Source organism: Chelonia mydas, chromosome 27, assembly GCF_015237465.2.
Source record: "Chelonia mydas isolate rCheMyd1 chromosome 27, rCheMyd1.pri.v2, whole genome shotgun sequence".
Taxonomy (NCBI): domain Eukaryota; kingdom Metazoa; phylum Chordata; order Testudines; family Cheloniidae; genus Chelonia; species Chelonia mydas.
In genome coordinates this window covers 6,099,996-6,121,724 of record NC_057860.1, presented here as the reverse complement: position 1 = coordinate 6,121,724, position 21,729 = coordinate 6,099,996, and the positions used below count along the sequence as shown (strand labels likewise).

Genomic DNA, 21,729 nt, shown 5'->3' with positions numbered 1-21,729 from the left:
CTATTTGCCAATTTCTATTATTACAGGGATATCCATCACCATGGGCTCTAGGCACCTTCTCGAGCCTATTCAGTATTTCATACATCTGTGTCACGTCCTTGTTGCCTCCCCAAAGTAAACCGTTCCTGTCTTTTCCGTCTCTTGTACTATGTACATACATTTACACACACTGTATGTACCTGCTCACGCTCAGGTAAGCGTACACGCTTTGCCTACAAAACCGCATGTATACACGGACAATCATGCATGTGAGCACACAGACACATACACATGCATCTATGCATACAAATACATGCATACTCTTGTACACACAGCCACATGGCTGCAAGAGCGTACGTGCACTTGCATGGGCACCTACATCCATGTACACGCACATGCTCCCTTTACAACTGACTCCTCACCCAAAGATCTTGTTCAGGGTGTTGGCCACGAAATGCTCCTCCTCGTAGCTGCCCAGGCTGAGCAGCTGCGCCCCCAGCTCACGGCAGAACAGCTGGGCCAGAATCCAGGTCTTCTTGTCCTGCAGCTTGTCGTAGTTAAACACCTGGCGCGGGGAAGAGGGGCAGACTCACTGCTCTGCTCCATGCCCAGAGCACACCCACAATTCCCTTCTGCAGCTTCCAACCTGCCGCCCCTCTCGCCAGGGGCATTTTAAGCATGAGGAGATGCTGAGTCCACTCCAGCCCGACCTCTGGTGCACCTGGCTGGGTGGCCGAGGCCTGTCCAGTCACGGTGGATTCTCAGCAGCACAGACCACGCTCTGCAGACCAGGCACCTGCCACTGCACCTCACCCCATGGCCAAGTTTCCCAAAGGTGGGAAAGATCCATGGGCAGTTGGGGCCAGCTCCCCCAGGGGGGTCTCCACACTGTGTTTTAAAGAGCCTCAAATGCCCGCAGGTGCCATTCACAGCCCGGTGACACACAGGGCCTGTCCCACAGCACCAGCTGGCCTGTACAACATGTACCAAGAGCAGCAGAATTTAGCAATGAGTGCAGTGAGCAAGGGACAGGAGAGGAGGCTCTCCAGAGCTCACAGGACCTCATCTGCCATCCCAAATACTTATAGTTAGGAAAGCCTCTCGGCCAGCAGCTCTGCCTCCCAGCCTGCCACATCCAGTCCTGGGATAACGAACTGGCTTGGACAGGCAGCCTGCTTTCCATCCTCCACAATGACAGAAGCAGAGAGAGAGAGAGACCCAGAGTGGTGTAATTACCCCCTGCCTCCGGCCCCTCACTGCTATGCAGCTTCCCACACACTGAGGCCAAGGCCCAAGGAGCCTTCTCCACCACTCCCTGCCCAGGAGCCAGCTACACTGCTGGTGCTTGGGCTCTGGACGCCCATGGACTGGGGGAGTCCAGCACCTCCGGCAGCACTGGCTCCCTGAGGTGTTTGGGGAGAGCAGCCCATAACTCTGTCCCACCCTCTCGCCAGCCAGAAGGGCTGGATGGGCGCCGGGGGGGGAGGCTCACCTTGGAACTGGGCCAAGCAGCAGGAGATACATTGTCTGCCTCATCCATGCAAACCTCCAGGAGCTTCTGCCAGGCCTCCACACCCCACCTCCAGGGCAGGGCTGTGGCTTAACAGCATCCTGCCTGGGGAGGGCATGTGTGTGACAGACTCAGTCTGGTCTGTCTTGCTTCCCTGGGTGCACACTCACTCCCTTCCCTCGCTCTTTACACCCACTGCTGTCTCACCTGCCTCGCAAGGGCACCGGTGAGGGCTCTGCAGGTCGTCTGGTTACCCTGCAGTGGCCTCTGTGTCCATGGCTGGCACAGGGTTGCCAGGTGTCCACTTTTTGACTGAAAAGTCCAGGCGCAAGGGGGACCTGGCAATGTCTGGTCAGATGTACTGACCGGACACCAAAAGTCCCGTTACACGGGCGTGGGGGAGGATGAGGGAAGGTGGAAAGGAGCTAGCTAGGAGGAAGGGGGAGGGAAAAGAGGAGCAAACAGGGGGCGGGGCCTTGGGGGAAGAGGGAGAACAGGGGCAGGGACTCGGAGGGGGAAGAGACAGACCTGGGGGCAGGGAGGGTGTTCTGGTTGGACCCGGGGTCTCACAGCTGTGCTATTGTGTCCACACCGCACTACACAGAGTTTCTGACTCAGATCTGCAGCCTGAGCTGCATCCACACTGCAAAATGATGGGGCTTGGATCTGAGCCTCAGAGGGGCTTGGACTCAAATCCGAACCAGGACCTGGATTTAGTGTGCAGGGTGGACAAACCCAGAGAACCCTGCTGTCTTCCTTGGGACACGCTTGCTTCTTACCTTGTAGCAGTGTCGGAGCTTGGGGTCCGAGCTCCATCCTTGGGGGCATGAGCCAGTGAGGCTGGGCGTCGGGTATGGGGCTGGTAACTCAGGGTTCACTGGGGTGCCCAGGTTCTGCCTGCAGATGTATTTGGCCTTGAACGTGCTGCAGTTCTTCACTTCCCATAGCCCCATGGAGCTCCCCGTGGCCAGGGCGACGCAGCCACCCTTGTTGTAACCTGGAACGCTCATGGAAAGGGGGCAGAGAGGGGGACAAGGTTTGAGCCTAGATAGCTGACAGTGGAACCCGGCCACCTACCCCGGTGTAACAGGCCCCTGCCTAGGGATATCATTGCTGACCCATCCCCCTACCACCAGGTGGGCACCAAGCAGACAGCATGAGTACAGACCCCACTGCTGCCCTGGGGCATCCAGAAGACCAGGAGCAGGGGAGGCAGGGCTGGCGGTGCCACCCTCCGGGGCGGGGTAGAATGGGTGGGGAATGGAGAAGTTATGCTACGGGGATGGGGGGCGGTGGGGCTAAAACAGCACAGGGACAAGTGGGACTGATCCCCTCCCCATCAGGGCCCCAGGGCCCATAGGAAGGAGAAATGGATGAGAGCCACCAGGTGCACCCCCTACAGGATGCGCCCCAGTGTCCCCTGCTGACTGGTTCCCGTGCTGGGGCTGCTGTGGGAGATCGCCCCACAGCCCAAGAGATTGGACGGTGGTGGCGTTTCCCTTTGCCCGGTTCCCTCCCACGGCTCTTCATTATCCCCCCTTGTGCTTCTCCAGAGGGGTCCCCTCCCTGCTCGGGGTCCACTCCTTCACACCCAGGAAGACAGGGAGGTAGAGAGAGCTGCTGTCATTAGCTGGCTACTGCTCCTTCTGCCATCGGCATCTGGCCCTGCGCTCCTTGCCACGGCTCTGTTTCCTGGAGAATGCTCAGGGAACAGAAGCTACCATGCGTCTCGCTGTGGAGGAGAACGATGGGAAATTGGGGGAGGGAGCGAACACCCCCCCCACCCCCCAGCTGGCTTCTGTGCCATTACCGGGCTGGTCGCGGTTCCAGTGGGTGTACATGACTTCATCGCCGCTCAGCCAGCGGAAAGCACCCGTCTCGTTGATGTCCTGCAGCGCCGTCCAGAAATACTCACTGTCCCAGCCATAGATGAGGCTGCTGACGTACGCCTGCTCAAACCTGACACGGGAGAGCAGTGGGATGCCCTGCGGTTAATCTTCCTCCTCTGTGGCTCTGGCCCCGAGACACGGGTCTGTTCCTGCCCCCAAGCCCTAGTGCTTTGACTCAAGCTGTAGAGACTCAGGCTTTTAGCTCTGGAGATCCCCAGTTCAATCCCCAGTGGCTGTCACACAAGGAGTACAGTCTCAGACACTTCCTGCTGTGTGCCCCGCTAATTAACTCTGCCTCCTGTTACTCCTTGGGGGAATTCTGCACCTAAAAATTCTGTGCTCAATATTTTAAAATTCTGCAAAATTCTGCATATTTTATTTGTCAAAATAATACCCTATAATCACACCAGTTTCAATTATTTTTGGTCATTTCTTTCAAAATACCTGTCAGCAAGTATGTCTGTAACAATACAGACAACAAAAAAGATTCAGGAAATGTTTTTTGACAAATAGATTCCTTACTAGGCATATTAATACAGAACTCTGAGTAATAATTCATTTAAACTACAATACAGAACAGTATGTCCCAGACTCAGAAGCAGTGCAAAGGCTTGGGGGAGTCAGGGTAATGGAGGAGCTGAGGGAGAGGGAAGTAAATTGCTGGGAAGGAGGCTGGGTGTGAACTTGGAAGGTTGTTGGGTATGGGTGGGAAAAGTATAGAACAGGTTTTTTTGGGGGGTGGGAAGGGATTGTTAGGGTGCTTCCCCCATGCAGACCCTGGCCGACCCTTAGCCTCTCCCATTCAGTCAGGCACATCTGCCCCTGTCCCCATGTGTCTCTGTGCCCTCACCCAGCCATTCCCCTGTCCCTATGTCTCCCTGTCCCCCTTCCCCATCCCCATGTGTCTCTGTGCCTCCACTCAGCCACTCCTATGTGTCTCTGTACCTCCTGTGCCCTGTGCTGCCATTCCCATTTAGCCCCTGCCCCAGTCTGTCCTCCCCCACTAGCCCTTATGAGCCCGTCTGACCCCCCCACTCCCGCAGCACTCCATGCTGTCTGTCTCCCCATAGCCCCTGTCTCCTGACCTGGCCTGACAAGGTCTGAGAAGAAGGCAGCTCTCCCTCTTCCCTTGGGGGCTGCATGCTGCAGCTTTGCTCTATCGCCACAGCGCTCTCTGCTGGCCAAAAGGTAGAACTGCAGAAGTTATTTTCTGCTGTGAGCTGCTGCGCTCGTGCCACAGCGCCCTCTCGTGGGCAAAAGGTGAAACTGCATCAACATGTCTGCAGAAGCTTTTTTTGTGCAAAAAATTAATTATGCACACAAGCAGTAGCACAGAATTCCGCCAGGAGTATCCTGTGGGAAGTACCATTATCCCCATTACATAGATGGGGGAAAATGGGACATGACTTGCTTCAAGGCTGCACAGCCAGCCACTCAGTGGCAGAGCTGGAAATAGAAACCAGGGGTCCTCCCTCCCCTTCCCTTCTTCAGACCACAGGCCACCTCTGTTAATGGAGTATTCAGCACCGAGCCGGGGGGGGGGGTGGGACTCCAGTGACTTCAGCTAGGGTTATGGGCATGTCCCGGCGGGAATGGAAGCCGAACACCCATGACAGCAGAGCTAATCCCCAGAGCACACCCACCTGTTGGTGATGGTGACAAGGGTGGCCCCATAGTCAATGCACATCTTCCGTGCATCGCTGTAGGTCACACGGTCTTCTCCTAGCCAATAGCAGGAGGGGCTGTGCCATTTCCAGCCCTGGGGCAAGAGAAGACAATGATGGTAAGACATCTTGCAGACTGTAGTACCATCTGAGCAGATGTGCTTTCCAAGTGCCCTTTACCCACAATGCATAACTGTCCAGTGGAACTCACTGCTACAAGATGTTACTGAGGGCAGGAGCCTAGCAGGATTCAGAAAAGGGATCAAACATGTGCATGAATAAGAAGAACCTCTGAAGTTCCACTAGTTAGGATAAAACAATCTGCTGGGGATATAAACCCTCCTGCTTCAGGCCATAAGAAACCACTGATGGCCTGGGGTCAGAAAGAGCTTCTGCCACAGACATGTTATGGAACAAGAGTCCACTAGGGGGTTCCTTGCATCCTCCTCTGAAAGCAGCTGATGCTGGCCACAGTTAGAGACAGGAGACTGGCCTAAGATAGACCTTGGGTTTCAGCCAGTCTGGCAATCGCTATGCAAACTAGAATTATTTAGGACAACAGTGTTGTGTCTCATCCAAAACACAGCGGCAAAGAGCCCCCTGCAACTCCTGGGGTACTGGACTCAGCACGGCTTCAGAGGGAAAAGTGCCATGACCTGAATCACCACCACCACTTCCTGAAACACCCTGGTTTTTCTTGGGAGGTCTCCCATCCACAGGCTAACCCGGCTTGACCCTGTTTATCTGGTGAGGTCTAACAAGATTGCAGCCCGAGAGGACAGGGCTGCAGAAAAAAACATTGAGGCAGCTTCAAAGTAACAGAAAAATTTGTGTTGCTAACATCCCAGCCCCGATGGGAGGTTCGGGGAGGGGAATACAATCCTCTCCTTATGTGGGAAAGCCAAGCAAATAGCAAGTCCCACCGCAGTCCGCTTTAATAGCCCTGGTTTGCTGATGCTGGAGCCTCTCTGGAGTTGGGGACACAATAGGGTCTATTCTCTGCCAGGCAGGAGGGACTGTGCAGAGAGCTCCAGAAATGCTTGGCAAAGGCAGCAGCAGCCCCGGCTGCATGGGGTGGGAGGAAGGGGGCTTGATCACTGCAGAGAAGAGTGAAAGGAAACACTCAGAACAAAGGAAAGAGCCGGGAGGGGATTTTCCTTGCCCAGCCTGAGGCCAGGGTGGGGGAGAAGGAAGGAGGGGCTCAGCTGGAGAAATTGGCCTTGCTCAGGCCTGGGCCACATTGCCACTTTCCCGCACCCTAGGGAAGCTGACAAATCACGTGTAGTGTGAGCAAAACAGGCTGAGCAGCTTATCCACACCGTGGGGCCCACATCCCCCTCCCTATCGCCCCCCTAAGTCCCAGCACTCCCAGCCAGTGAGCAAAAGACCATCCTCTCTGCCTTTGCGAGCTGCGCACACTGCCACAACCCACCTCCCACCAACTCCAGCACCAGCAGCTGGCCCCACCGCTACAGCTAAAGTAGCAGGTCCCGTACGGGGGAGCAAAGAGCCTTCTCTATAGCCACAGGGCCCGGCCACGGCGGGATAGAGAGTCACACACTAGCTTTGTGTATTACAAAAGTGCTAGGCAAACCCAGCTAATGAATCCTCACAGTCAGAAGCGCAGCGACGTCCAATATGCCAAGGAGGGATGTCAATAGGCTGGAGAGCATGTCCCCTTATCCCTACCTATCCCCACAACCCCCATGCAAGGTAGGGAAGAATTTTCATCCACATTTTGCAAATGGGGAAACTGAGGCAACGACCAAGAGGGATTGCCCTTCCTAAGGCTCACCGAGCGCATTAGCGTCAGGTCCAGGATGTGAACTCCCAAGTTCCTGGCTCCAATTGCTTTACTCAGAGTGCTCACCTGAAAGCGCTTGGAAACCTTTGCGTCGAGTACCACCTGTTCTGAGCATTCTCCCGCTGGAACGCAATGGCGGGGGACGATGACGGGGCAATGGCCTCATGCTAACCCCACCTCTCTTTTCTTGGTGGACTTTTAGCCACAGCCTGAGGCAGAGGCAAAACCTGGGGCAAAAAGTCCCCCCCAGCAACCAGATAGTTATCCAGCCACATGTGCAGAGGATACTATTTCCACAGTGCCAGTGGCGTGCCAGATGCCTTTCCACAAGGTATGCAGAGGGCACCGGCACCAAACTTTATTTTTCCAGGTGGGTGCTCCACCCTGCTCCTCCCCAAGGCCCCACCCCCACTTCAACCCTTCCCCGAGGCTTTGCCTCTTCTCCACCCCCCATCAACCCACCCACCGCTCGCTGCTTTCTGCCCTGCCCTGAGCACCGCCTGCCAGCCAGCTGATTGGCGTCCCCGCCGAACAGCTGTGGCTGGTGGGTGCTGAGCACCCCCTATTTTTTTTTCTGTGGGTGCCTGAGCCCCGGAGCACCCATGGAGTCGGCACCTATGGCAGAGCAGATCCTGCCCCAGACAGCCAAGAGACCGAAGAGACAACATGCAAAGGAGGACCGGAGGTGAGGGACAGCCTCAGAAGGCAGCAGCACAAGCTACAGAATGAAGCCCTGATTGCCAAGAAACATCATGATTATTTCTCGAGGACCCTACAGCATGCTAGGGGTCCCTGGCTGGCAAACAGGAAGAGTGTGATCCCTGCCCGACAGCCCACAATTGAGAGAGAAGACAGAAAGAGGGAAGAGCAGCAATGGGGGAGGGGGAGGGGGCTCGGAGCGCCAGAGTTACACAGAGAGGGGGGTCGGTGCCTCCTCGTGCATGGCTTCTGATCAGACAACACCGGTGTTGATTATTATTGGTTTGCTCCAGTTCAGTTGATTTTGTTTGTAAGGAGCAGAACTGCAGCGAAGATAGTTCCTTTCAGCCAAGGACCTCCCGGCAAAGGTGGGTCGGGATCGTCAGCCTCAGCTCACCAGTGGGGTAACTGAAGCACAGGGGAGGCAGGAGTACAAACAGAACCCAGGAATCCTGGCTCCCAATCCCCACCAAGGAGCACTTCTCGCTGGGGGCTCCTGCACCCGCCTCTCACTTCCAGCGTGCAGAGCGTGAGACTGAGCCCTATTGTCCCCTCACTTCAATTTGATACCAATGTATCTCCATTAACGGTCGTGGAGTGACCACTGATTTACCCTGGTGCAAGCAATAGGAGACTCCGGCTCTGAGACCAGGAATTGAACTCACATTTCCCCAGTGGGTTCCAACCCCAGGCTGGCCTACAGTTGTGGGTTACAAACTATTACAGCCTTACAGATCCACCTACATGGAAATCAGCAAGACAGAAGTGGGAGATGGGGGCAGTTCCCTGCCCCTCCCCAACGTCAAGAGAAATAGCATTTAAACGAAGGCTGGAGGAAGGGAGAATGGTACCCTCTGGAGTGGCAGACACCCTCAGGCGTCCCACAACATGGGTCACCCTCAGAACCTTCCCCCTAGCCCTGGGGACATTCCAGGGGAATTGCAAGCTGCATTCCTCCAACACGGCTCTCAAAGGGCTCTGGGACACAGCGGGTTAATACACCAGCCTCTCTCACCCATGAAGACCTGGGTTCAATTATTGCTGAGAAGAAGCTTGGCTGCCCCAGTCCAATCCCTCGTCCACATCTGTCTGCATTACAAAATCACCGCACAGTTTGGCATGGAGAGCAGGCTCTTCTCAGAAGAGGCCCTAGCCGGGAACAATGAAAATTCTTCACAGCAGCATTCAGAGGAGACCTAGGACTGGGGGCTAAGCCAGGGGTGCTGCAGCTCAGGAGCGATGGGTGCTGGAGGAGCCCAGCACTGGCATGGCAGGGTGGGCTGCAGGTGAGGGAAAAGGTGTGTTTAGTCACCAGGAGCTGGCAACACCACCTGCCTGCAGCCCAGATGCTCTGAGCTCCCCCGTGATGATCCTGCCCTGCACTACTGTGCACCCTTCTCGGCTGGGACGATCAACTGTGATCCTTCGGCCCCCACACCCTGTCCCACTCCTCTTGGTCACCCCCTCCAGCACCACTCTCTATCCACTAGTGCTTCTGGTCCCCCTCTTTCCATGTGCTTGCATTCTCCCTCCCAGAACCCACGTCCCAAGTCCCCTTCTCACCTGCTCCATCCCCCTTCTAACCCAGCCCCAAATACCTCTCTCTGCTGCCCACCACCCAGCTCACATGGTACCCAAGTGCCTGACTTGCTTGTGGATTTTACACTAATCAATTAGCTGATGGTGGTAGGGGTGGGGGTGAGTATGGATGATGGGGAGGGGGAAGGGAAAAAGAAAAGCAGCTCGTTGGCCAACCTGGCAGGGCGGCCCAGGAGAAACATGTCCAAAAGCTTGAGCAGATGGTGTTTCCACTTGCCAAAAACACCACCACGTTTTCTTTACAGGACAAAACAGCGCGGCTGCTGGCTCCTCTGCAGAAGTCAATGGGCTGGGTACAGGATCCTACAGACCAACCCCAAGGAGCTAGGGCGGGACAGGCTGGGTCTGGTTTAGAAGGAATTTGGGAGAAGGAAGGAGGGTTCTGGGGTGGGCCTATTGGGCTGAGGGGCAGACGCCTGGGTTCCACCATCAGCTCTGTCACCCAATGAGCAAGCCAGTGCTTTCTGCCTCTGTGACGCGGGGACAGAGATACGGGTCCTGCTCACAATGCATGACTGCCAGGGAAGTGCACTCCTGGGGCAAGCCATGCAGAAGGGTATCGGGTGGGGGGGCTGGGAGGGGGAGCCGTCAGGGCAGAAGCATGGGAGATACTGGGGGGGGGCTGCGAGGACAGATGCATGGGGGGGTACTAGGGAACCCTGAGTGAGTGGATGAAGTCTGCAGTGTCCTCAATGCCACTGAGGCAAATCCCCCTCAACAACACACTGATGGCAAGACAGCCTCTCAGACACCTCGATGGAAATCCCAGAGCCCTTGTTCTCCCTCCTCCCTTCCTTCCACGTCCCTGCTCCCTGCCACCATAGGTGTCGTTTGACTTCTGTATTTGGGAGGGCGGCTCCAGTCAGGCCAATGCATGGGTGGGGGTGGACAAATTCCGTGCCTGCCCACAGGGGCGCCATTTCAGATGGAGGGTGCGGGGGGGTGCAATCTTAATCATGGTTCCAGGGGCTACGTGGCAACTGAAAAATCTAGTGGTTTTGCAGGGAATAATTTAGAAATATCCAACAGGGGCATTGTATCTAATTCCTATTTTAAGAAAAAATTAAATAAATATTAGACCCCATTCAGCTCTAATACTAACACGGTCTGACATCTTGTGGCAAGTCATGTATGGGACACTGGTTAGGTTTAAAATTGTAATGTATATTCTTATGGAGATACTCTTACCAAAGCCAGGAGGGACCATTGTGATCACCTAGTCTGACCTCCTGCACACAGCAGGCCATCGAATCTTACCCACCCCCTCCATTAACAGACCCCTAACCTCCGGCTGAGTTACTGAAGTCCTCAAATCAGGGCTTAAAGACTTCAAGTTACAGCGAATTCTCCATTTACACTAATTTAAACTTGTCAGTGACCCCTGCTCCATGCTGCAGGTGGTGAAAAACCCACATGGTCACTGCCAACCTGACCCCGGGAAGAATTCTTTCCTGACCCCAAATATGATGATCTGATAGACCTGAGCATGTGGGCAAGATCCACCAGGCAGGTACCTGGGAAAGAATTCTTGGTAGGAACTCAGAGCCCTCCCCATCTAGTCTCTGTCTCCAGCTGTTGGGGATTTTTGCTACAGGCAGACGCCGATGGGCCACATGCCATTGTAGGCAGTCCTGTCATACCATCCCCTCCATAAACTTATCAAGCTCAGTCTTGAAGCCAGTTAGGTTTTCTGACCCCACTGCTCCCCTTGGCAGGCTGCTCCAGAACTTCACTCCTCTGATGGTTAGAAACCTTTGCCTAATTTCAAGCCTAAACTTGTTGATGGCCAGTTTATATGTATTTGTTCTGGGGTCCACATTGATGCTTAACTTAAATAACTCCTCTCCCTCCCTGGTATTTATCCCTCTGACGTATTTATACAGAGTAATCAGATCTCCCCTCGGCCTTCTAATGGTTAGAGTAAACAAGCCAAGCTCTGTGCGTCTCTTCTCATAAGGTAGGTTTTCCATTCCTCAGATCATCCTAGTAACCCTTTTCTGCATCTGTTCCAGTTTTATCTTTCTTAAACACGAGAGTCCAGAATTGCACATAATACTCCAGAGGAGGTCTCACCAGTGCCTTGTATAATGGTACTAACACTTCCCTGTCTCTACTGGAAATACCTCACCTGATACATCCTAGGACTGCATTAGTCTTTTCACAGCCACATCACATTGGTGGCTCAGTCATCCTGTGATCAACCAATACCCCCAATTCTTTCTCCTCCACTGTCACTTACAACTGATAAGTCCCCAGCTTATAGTAAAAACTCTTGTTGTTAGTCCCTAAATGCATGACCTTGCACTTCGCACTATTAAATATCATCCCATTTCTATTACTCCAGTTTACAAGGTCATCCACATCTTCTTGTACGGTATTCTGGTCTTCCTTGGTATTGGCAATACCTCCCAACTTTGTGTCATCTGCAAATGTTATGAGCACACTCCCATGTTTTGTGCCAAGATCAGTAATAAAAATGTTAAATAAGGTTGGTACCAAGACAGATCCCCGAGAAACTCCACTAGTAACTTCCTTCTAGCCTGACAGTTCACCTTTCAGTATGACCTGTTGTAGTCTTCCCTTTAACCAGGTCCTTTTCCACCATTCAGTTCTCATATTAATCCCCATCTTCTCCAATTTAGCTAATAATTTCTCATGTGGAACTGTATCAAATGCCTGACATCCAGGTAGATCAGATCTACTGCACTTCCGTTGTCTAAAAAATCAGTTCTCTTCTCAAAGAAAGGTATTAGTAACAAGGAGTAATGGTCTCAAGTTGCAGTGGGGGAGATTTAGGTTGGATATTAGGAAAAACTTTTTCACTAGGAGGGTGGTGAAACACTGGAATGCGTTACCTAGGGAGGTGGTAGAATCTCCTTCCTTAGAAGTTTTTAAGGTCAGGCTTGACAAAGCCCTGGCTGGGATGATTTAATTGGGGATCGGTCCTGCTTTGACCTCCTGAGATCACTTCCAACCCTGATATTCTATTCTATGATTCCTTACCGCCTCTTGAATCCAACAATTGAAACAACTGTAGAAAAATCTACAATTACTTTCTATCATTTAGGCTACTTACTTTTTGCAGTTCACCAAGCTTGGAACAGATCATTGAACTTTAGGAAACATCCTACCAGCCCTTTCTTATCTTAATCCCCTGTTAATCACTCTGTTTATAAACAAAATTCTGACTCCCTGCCTCAGGGGCACAGACTGGGAGCAGGTTCCTGTCTCCTCTGGGAGAACTCCTCACATTGCACACACAGGTTGCCTGTCTGAGGCTTGAAGTTCGGGGGCAACGCCATCCCATGCCCCCTCCTCCCCAATTCCGCCTATGCCCGCCACATCCAGAGAAGGCCGCCCCTGGCCCTCAGCTCTGCCAGAGCGCGGGATGCTTCATGAGGTGAATCAACAGACTGATGGAGGGAACGAGTGGAATTCGATGGCTGGATCCCCAGAGACCTGCCGGCTGGGCATGAATTCAGCTGGCCTCCGAGTTACTCACACGCAGCCTTCGCTCACGGTGAGCTCCCATTTGGTATTTCTCTGGTAACCAGCTGTGCTTTTGGCCTGTAGCAGTGCTGGCTTTAAGTACCCAGACAGCAACCAAGCACGGAAAGGCGCTCTTGCTTCCCTCGCTGTGGGCAGCGAGTGTGAACGGCAGAGTGTGTGTGTGTGTGTGTAAAACAGATTTCATAGCTCAGGCTGGAAGGAGGTTACAGAGAAGTACAAGGTAGCAGGCCAATTATCAGCAGGACACTGATTTCCTTATAGCAGATGACAAAGAACTGGGGGGGCGGGAAGAAGGGAATGGATTTTTCTTCGTTATAATCTGCAGTCTCAGGATCTCATTTAATTTCCTGGCAGTTTTATCCCTTAGCAATCTAGGGACAGCGTGATGGTTTGCAAACAGAGGCGTGCTGTACCTCTGCTGATCTCATAGCGAGGCATGCGTAGGCTGGCTGGGCTGTGACGGGAAAGCTCCACGGTATTACAAGGACTGGTGTGGGGATGCACTATGCGGCGTTCGCTGAGTCAGGGCTGAACCCAATGCTTCAGTTTGGCACTAAGGGACCCTGCCCTCAGGGTCACCTTTTTTCAGATCAGCTGTAAAACGGAGGTCCTGAGCACGGCTGGTCACTGAAGATCAAATGGCACTTTTCCCCCATAAGGAAGGGATATTAACACTGGTGTTCTCCCCAACCTAGATAATGACATTCTCCTTTGCCAGTTTACCTGGAGGCTGGATTCTTCGCCACTTCCTCTCCTAAGCGGCTGTGTATCATTACTGTGAGATGTTAAAACGGCTGATGAGACCCACCTTAGAGGTGGCTGCAGTCGGGGGTGGGAGAAGAGATCCTCAGAGAAATGTGGTTTGGGTTCCTTTAGGATGAAGGATACTACAGTAATTTCAGATCACCAGTGCCTTACTGGTAATTTGCATAAGGCTTATCTTCTGGGGATTTTCAAGACTTGGGTGAAACTCACGAACCACCACCTCCTGTGACCCACCCTAGCCTCTTCCACCCAAGCATGGCGAAGAACCTTACAAACAGTAATGGAAGGAGCTTCACAGCCTTCGTGGGTATCAGGTGAGTACTGTCCTCATTTTACAGATGGAGAAACTGAGGCAGAGAGTAACTTGGCCATGGCTACACAGTGCGGCCGCGGCACAGCCAGGAACAGAGCCCAGGGAGACCTTGTGTCTTAAACACAAGCACTGACAAAGAGGGCAGGCAGGAGGAAGCTTCTCTGTGGTGCAGGGCAGCATCAGGATCCCCTGCGGGGACAATGGGTTCTTAGATGGAAAGTCACTCAGGGTAGGCCCTTGTGCAAAGAGCCCAGAACACAAAACCAAGAGAGATCAGGTTGGAGTCCCTGCATCAGGCAACAGACAGATGCACCCCAGTAACAGGGTGAGGAAGCATAGACAAAACAAGGGGTCTGGAAAAAGAAACGTTCAACCTCAGCACAACCCCTTCAGTGCAGGCAGCTCACCTCCGGCCCCTGGGCTGCCCTGCTCGGACTGTGGGCAGCGAGGGCTCCCTACAGCACCACCGGCCAGAGAGCCACCCCTGCAGGACGAGGGACCTGCCGGCCACAGGCAAAATGACCCCACGGCTGAGATGCTTCCATTTCCGATTCCAGCTGGGTGGAGAGTGGCAGCACTGCAATGCAATTCCACCCCCTCCTCCCAACACACACACGCACCACACCCCTTCTGTCTGCTTGCAAGCCAGCAGCCTGACTTGCCAAAGCCTCAACTCCAGGGAGGGATGCTCCTCATCTGCTGCCTCCCTAATCCCGCCAGGATCTCAGTGCATCAAGAGGCCAGCTCCTTCCCAAAGGGCAGGCAGCCCAGCTGAGCCCTGCTGGAGGGATTAGCGTGTCACTCCTGATGTCTGGCAGACTCTGGGAGTTCCTGCACTTCCTGCCAAGGCGAGTGGGATAGAGGGGAAAGTGGCGGGAAGAGAGGAGAGCAACCGGAAAGACAGAGGGGAGGCAGCTGCCGTGGCAGCGTCAAGAAGGCCCGAGGCGGCTAATTGCTCTAGAACAAACGCTGCCCTGGCAACTGCTTTTAATCCTCCATGCAGGGTTTTTTAACTGCTTTTAATCCTCCGTGTCAGTTTCATCAGCCCATTTGCACCCCCCTCCCCCTAAGATGCAGCAACCTCGGCGCACACGGATCAAACACGATGATGGGCAAGCAGGATGGAGCCAAAACCTGCGGATGTCATTACCAGATTATGGCTCGTCAAGCCATCCTGAGCCAGGAACCGCGTACTGCAGCCTCGATTGCCCCCAGCAGCTGCAGGGCTCAGAGCTCGGGCAACGCCACATCTGGAGGGGCTGCTCTGAAGCCAGCTTCGACCAGCGCGGTAGCATCTTTCCGTGCCAGCCAACCAGCTGATCAGGAAGCATGGAACTCAGAGCCCTCACAGGCCACATCTGGTCCATCCCCCTGGCCAGCGCAGGGTTGTTCCCTGCATCTATCTCAAGAGCTCTGTACAATTCAGTGTTAAACATCTCCAGTAGCTTCCACTACTTCAACAGAGGGCTCGGGACAGCTCGTTAGTCCACCAGGCAGGAGATGCTGGGTGTGATGTTGTCAAGTCCCATACTCTAGCAGGAGCAAATGTCTGCATTGCACGACCCCTTCAAAGCCATACACCAGGACTGGAACGGGAGAGCTCTCATGGGCCAGCGTGAGTCAAGCCCTGTGTGACCAGTTTCTGTCCTTCCTGCAAACACTGAACAAATGAGGATTTACACCCATTTACAAACCCTTAAAGGGCCTAGAACTGGATGAGGGGAAGCTAGTGGAAATGCTAAGGGATCTGGTGGATGGCCACAGCCAGCTGGTACAGAGACCCAAGTCAATGAGGTCGGGTCGCAGAACAGCCAGAGTGCTGAAAGAGAGAGGAGGGGTGCGATATAATTATACCTCGCTCTTATAGAGCACTTTTCACCTGTAGATCTCAAAGCCCTTTATAAAGGACACTATAACATTATCAATAACATTATCCTTATATTACAGGTGGGGAAACTGAGGCATGCCCAAAGTCACCCAGCAGGCCAGTGGCAGAGCCAGGAATAGACCCCTAGTCTCCCAAAGCCCAGACCGATGCGCTATCCGCTAGGCAAAACTGCCACCCCATAGGGGCAACGGTGGAGGGGAAAGAAGTACAATGCCCTGGGACAAATGGAGGCACCTTCCAGTCGCCCTGAGTAGCTGCTTTTTCCTTGCTTGAAACCCAGAACTCCTGGCTTTCAGATTCTCTTGGGGCTGCCAAGCTGGGCAAGATGCCTCAACAGACTTTCTGTGAATGGAGCAGACCAATTTCAGGATGAGGGCAGGGATGCATGTCTTACGGCAACTGGTTTGCCGGTCCCTTTCTTTGACAGGGCTAATCAAAGCCTGCCTATGGCCCACACACCCTAAAATACAAGGGGGGCGCAGCCTCACGTTAACCACACTAACAGGGAACAGATGGAAGATGGGATTTATCCAGCTGGACTCAAACATGCTTCCCCCCTGCTCACATTAGCTGCTCTCGTGGATGGGAGCAGAGGGTGCTCAGCCTTTCGCAGGAGGCACGGGGCTCCTCCCTATCCAGGATATATTCATGTCACCTTGTACCACCTGGTATTTCACAGCTCCACCTCCCCCCTGGTAAGACTGCCAGCAAACAGCCCCACTAGCCCCCTCTGTGGCAGACATCAACAGCACTGCTGTGTCCCATCAGACCCGGGCCAGCATGCAGCTGGACTGCAGACACATCTCGGCATTGCACAGCTGGCCTGATGCAAGGGCGGATGCACGTCTGGACACTACGACAGCGAGTACAGCTGGACAGTGAGGGACAGCACACAGCTGTCATGAGACATCTCCCCACAGGCCTTCAGCACGCTATCCCCGGATCTAGGAGCTTGGAGGAGGGAAGGGTGGGGTTTTCTTTAATTCTTCACTCCTCCTTCTTCAGCTTTAATCTTCTCCTTCAAAGCCCCCTTTTGTAATTCCCATACTTGGCCCCACCCGCCAGCCAGGTGACAGTCCCTGGGGCTGGATCTATCAGAGACAAGTCAGGGTTACAGCTCTCCCACACCCCTCCCCTGCCGTCAGACAGGAAGTCAAGCTGTCTGCAGCAAAGCTCCGTGCAAAGCTGAGCCCCACACCAGCGGTTGGGCTAAAAGAGCTCAGGAGGTAGCTTGCAGCTGTGCACACCTCACTAGCGAAGTCTGCCTAGAAGTTGCACCTTCAGGCGCTGAGGCAAGCTGCTGGCTCTGGAGGGCTCATGGGCAATGAGCCAAGATGCCATGGCCCCACTGCTGTGCCTACAGATCCTGCAGTGCAGCCGTGGGACGCCTAGGAAGGAAGCTTTGTCTCACCTTGATGACCAAGCGGTTTAGATTTTGTGTCCCAAAGTCACGGGGGTCGAAGGGAGAGGCCCAGTGTTTCACTGACCTTCACCGCCCCATTTGGGTTTCCTAAGTCCCTCCCTGGTCATAAGAAATGGAGACACCATCCCTCCAAAGCACGTACACATCACCATTGGCAAAGGACTGCTCAAATACACCCCCACAGCCTGGGCCCAAGGGTCCTTTGGGATGACATGGGCAAGCAGGGTGCCTGCTCCATTCTAAGACTACCTGACCTGAAGCAAGCAACAGCTCCTTGGCTTGGTACTTCAAGTACCAAATGGAATTCCTTCCTCTGGCAGCACCGCCCCCTCGCCCCCCAGCCAGGGCCAGCATTAGCGGGGCAGCAAACAGGGCAGCTGCCTGGGGCTCCACACCATAGGGGCCCCATGAAGCGAACTTACGTCCTATCTACAGAGTCACTGTGGGTAAATGTCATGCAACTGTTACAGTAATTCAGTCTCTAAAAGTGGAAATAAGCAACACTGTGGGGCTGGGGGGCGAGGAGGCGATGCTAGGGGACTCAGGCTTCAGCCCTGGTCAGTGGGGCTTGGGCTGGTAGAGGCCTACTCCTTAGTTTCTGCCTGGACCTCAGCGAGGCTAACGGCGGCCCGGCCCCCAGCCCCCTCACCTTCCTGCAGCCGTGGTCCTCCTCCTCCTCTCCCCGCTGGCTCACCCGGCCGGGCTTCTTACAGATGGAGGGCAGCGTCTGGTTACACGGGCTGTCATTCCACCTCCCTTCCTGGAGAGGATGGCACAGAGCAGGTCAGGCAAAGGGTCGATCACAGCAAATGCAGCTCTCAAAGGAGCAAAGATGGGATATTTTCAGTGGCAAGCTTGGGTAAGTCCCACCGACCCTGTGCTTCCTTCCTACGCTGCTCTACATTACACCTTCATTGTGGATCCCCTCTTCCTTTTATCTGCCCCTGTTACAGGGTCTAATCTTGCAGAGAACCTCTGGTTGGTTCAAATCCAGCTTAGGAGGGCAGTGTGATAGGAGTTTGGTGGCACTTGGTCCAGTTCTCAGTGGATCACTGACCACGCATTACAACCACCACCGGAAACAGCCCCCTTGTCAGCAGCCTCTGCAGGAGAAGGCAAGGAATGGGTCGGTCACAGAGACCACCCTTGTGGTCAGGTTTAGGGGACACTGGAGACACTGCTGTCTGAGTCACACCCTTACGATGGACACAAAGCACGCCAGTCTCTGGGACTGTTGGCACAGTGCTCACACCCAGGGATGCCATCAATCTAGGTTTGGCAGGATTAGATTTTGATCGGTAAACGTCAGTAAACGCTGATTTCACCGCACACAAACCAACTATTTCTATCCATAACAACTGAAATTTACAGATAGGCAAAGTAAGAAAAAAGCTGCTTGGAAACTTACGAGGGTTTGATGTAAGGATATTTACAATGTACATTTTGACATGGGAGGTTGAAAATTTGTGTTTTGATGGTTACAAAGCTTAACTTTTTGCATTTCAACATCTACGGTCATTAAATAATTATTATCTGACCCCCAAGTAATTTCCCACAGCTGTAAAAATACTTAAAAATAAACATCTAGCTCTGTTGAGATTTAAAATATGTATATATTGAATTCTGCCAAGCTCAAATTACTCCATTTCAGCCCTGCAAATTGGGTAGGAAAGGTCCCACATCCCATCCCGCTCCTCCTTCGCGATCAGTCCTCACCGGTCCCCAGATGGTCACACAGTCCTCCAGGCTGTCTCGGAAGTTGTTGGGCTCAAAGGGGTGCCAGTACGTGAACCGCACTGGCGTCCCATCTGACCACTCAAAATTCATCTGCAGCTTGAGGTCGTTCAGGCCAATCCAGAGCTCCTCAACATCTGCCAAGCAGAAAGGGGAAGAGCAAGTCAGAGTCCAGCTCGTGTGTCTGGGGTGAACCTCACCCTACGTAAGCACAGTAGCACTTTGGTACTAAGAGAAAACTATGCCCTCTCTGAGCATTCATGGGGCGAAACGAGCTTCTCGCACATTACAAGCCATGTTGGCTGTGAGCTGCCTGGGACAGGGACTAGTTTCCTTGTTAGCTGTTTGTACAGTGTCTAGTGCCATGGGGCCCTGACCCTCAACTGAGGTTCTTAGGGGTTACAGATAAATAATAATGGTCAGAATTTCTCAGACATTCAAGGGAGTTAAGTGCCCAGTTTCCAGATCCCAAGTTCTTTTAGGCTCCTTTGAAAATCCAAGCCAATGATGATAATATTACATACAAGACAAATTCATTAAAAGAACATTAGGGTAGCGAAGTCAAACACTCAAAAGTTAGGCCATGCCAGAATTAAGGTTGTCCATACAACCTTAATTTTGGCCCCTTTGTGCGTACTCCCAAGTCTCCTCTACTATTGTAACCCATGCCAACTTGATTAAAGCTAACACCAGTATGCCTGCCTGCGCAGCAATCACATCCCTATTTGCCGGGTAGACACACCCTGCGTTACTTGGCTGCAACAGGACATTCTGACATGCCAAAGGTGATTCAAAACTCTGGATTAAACTCATCCTTAGAGTAGATCCATTGACCTGGGCTTGGAACATAGGACCCAGTTTGTAGTCAACAAGAAGCGTACTTTCAAAAGCCCTGCCTTGGCTAATAGTGAATAAGACTCTGCATGTCTATTCTTGTGGGGAAGGGTCTGAAAGTGCTTTACAAATGCATCTCTGAGGTAGGTTATAGTATCACTGCACTCCAAGAAAAGCAGCCACCTCTTGATGGAACGTGGCGGCTATTTAACAGTGCACAGGAACATTATTACACAGCAAATTTAGGACAAGATGTGTACACTAAAACTATATATATATGTTGGGGGAATCTTTCTCTACGCAGGTACCCAATTTGGAATCAGCCAGGGCCATCCTGATTCTTAAAAGAGTGCCAGGAGATCTTTAATAACCACTAGTGGTCCAGAGCCTCAGTTTTACATCTCGTGGAAACAATGCCATCACCAGAAGCACAGTGCTCGCCACCTTCCTCTTGGGGCGTTGGGTCAGCATTGACTCAAACAGAATGGGGCCATTCCTTTTTATTTCTTACTGAGATGAATGTATCAAATGCCAGCCACTGCCCTAGCAGATAAATGATACACTTCATACATGTTAAGTGCTTCTTGTGCAGTCTCTGATAGATTCACAAGACATCAGGGGATGATAGCACCTTCCATCTATGGATCTCAACCCCATTCACAGATTTGAATTAACTATCTTCACTATCCCAGAGTCAGAGAAGTATCCATAACCCCATTTCACAGATAGGAAAACTGAAGTGGTGGGAGGGATTTATCCACGGCCTCACAATGAGCCAGCACTGGAGCCGGGAACAGAGCCTAGTATGGACCAGATCAGGATACCTCTACTCATTCCAAGTAGTACCTTCCTCCACTAGTAGCCTCACTGGGACCACTTATGGTGCAAGGTATATTACAGAGAGGAAAGACTGTCCAGTAGTTAGGGTACTCAGCAAACGCAGGTTTAAATCCCTGCTCTGGCCATGGCCTCCCTGTGTGACCTTGGAGAAGTCATTTAGCCTCTCTGGGCCTCAGTTCTCCATCTGTGCAATGGGGTGAATTGCCCTCCCCTGCCTCACTGGGGTGTTGGGAGGATGAATGCATTAGAGTGTGAGGGGCTCAGCTGCTAGTCATGGGGGCTCTATAAGTACCTTTGGTAGATATCCCCCCCTGAATACATACATGTAAAGGTCAATATGAACATGCATGTGCAGCACCGAACCATGTGCCTGTAGGTACCATGCCAGTGAAGATATGGGCTCCCCCAGCCACGTACATTCCAAAAGAGGCGATCCGCAGCTCTGACCCGGGTCCCTAGCGTGTCCCCAGGTGGCAAGTGCGCAAACCTGCTTTAACCCTTACCTTGCTTGATCTGCTTGGTGACAAACTCCAGCTCGGAGAGCGTGTGGATGCTCACCAGGTCCCCGCCGCCACGCAAGCAGATCTTCTTCGCGTCTTGCCAGCTCTTCTTCTCGCCAACCAGCCGGTAGCAGCTGGACTGGAAGGGCTGCCAGGTAGGTTCACAATCAACCTTCACCTCTGACCAGGAGTCTGCAGGGACCCAGAGCAGACTGCTAAAGAGTCTTTCGCTAACTCCCCACACTGCCCCTTCTAAGCCCGTTCCCCTCCACGGTGCTGGTGGCATCCGGCCATGTGAGTGCAGGGCCTGTGTTAGGAGCAGCAGAGCCCCCAAGCAGCAGGAGGGTCTGGAAATACACCAGAGCTGAGTTACTGAGTGGTGTTCTCGTCCATCCTCCCCGTGGAAGAAAAAGGCCGGGGTAGAGACCGTCGAATCATGGAAGTCAACGAATGGCTATGCAGGTGGTGTCAGAGAGAAGGCTTTGGATTCTTTGACCATGGGATGGTGTTCCAAGAAGGAGGAGTGCTAGGCAGAGGCGGGCTCCACCTAACGAACAGAGGGAAGAGCATCTTTGCAAGCAGGCTGGGTAACCTAGTGAGGAGGGCTTTAAACTAGGTTCACCGGGGGAAGGAGAACAAAGCCCTGAGGTAAGCGGGAAAGTGGGATACCGGGAGGAAGCACGAGCAGGAGCGCGCGAGTGGGGAGGGCTCTTGCCTCATACTGAAAAAGAGGGACAATTAGTGAGTTATCTCAAGTGCCTATACACAAATGCAAGAA

At 53.1% G+C, this 21,729-nt stretch overlaps 1 protein-coding gene across 1 annotated transcript in view; it reads right to left on the bottom strand.

Moving 5' to 3' along the window:
• Window positions 1-21,729, bottom strand: part of MRC2 (mannose receptor C type 2) — a 99,586-nt gene that overhangs the window by 27,911 nt on the left and 49,946 nt on the right. Inside the window, exons 7-13 of the mRNA XM_007061884.4 lie at window positions 20,955-21,143; window positions 18,760-18,914; window positions 17,693-17,803; window positions 5,022-5,137; window positions 3,300-3,448; window positions 2,269-2,486; window positions 402-544 (exon numbers count right to left, since the gene is read on the bottom strand). Coding sequence (XP_007061946.2) covers window positions 402-544; window positions 2,269-2,486; window positions 3,300-3,448; window positions 5,022-5,137; window positions 17,693-17,803; window positions 18,760-18,914; window positions 20,955-21,143 — 1,081 coding nt within the window. The remainder of the gene's footprint in view (window positions 1-401; window positions 545-2,268; window positions 2,487-3,299; window positions 3,449-5,021; window positions 5,138-17,692; window positions 17,804-18,759; window positions 18,915-20,954; window positions 21,144-21,729) is intronic.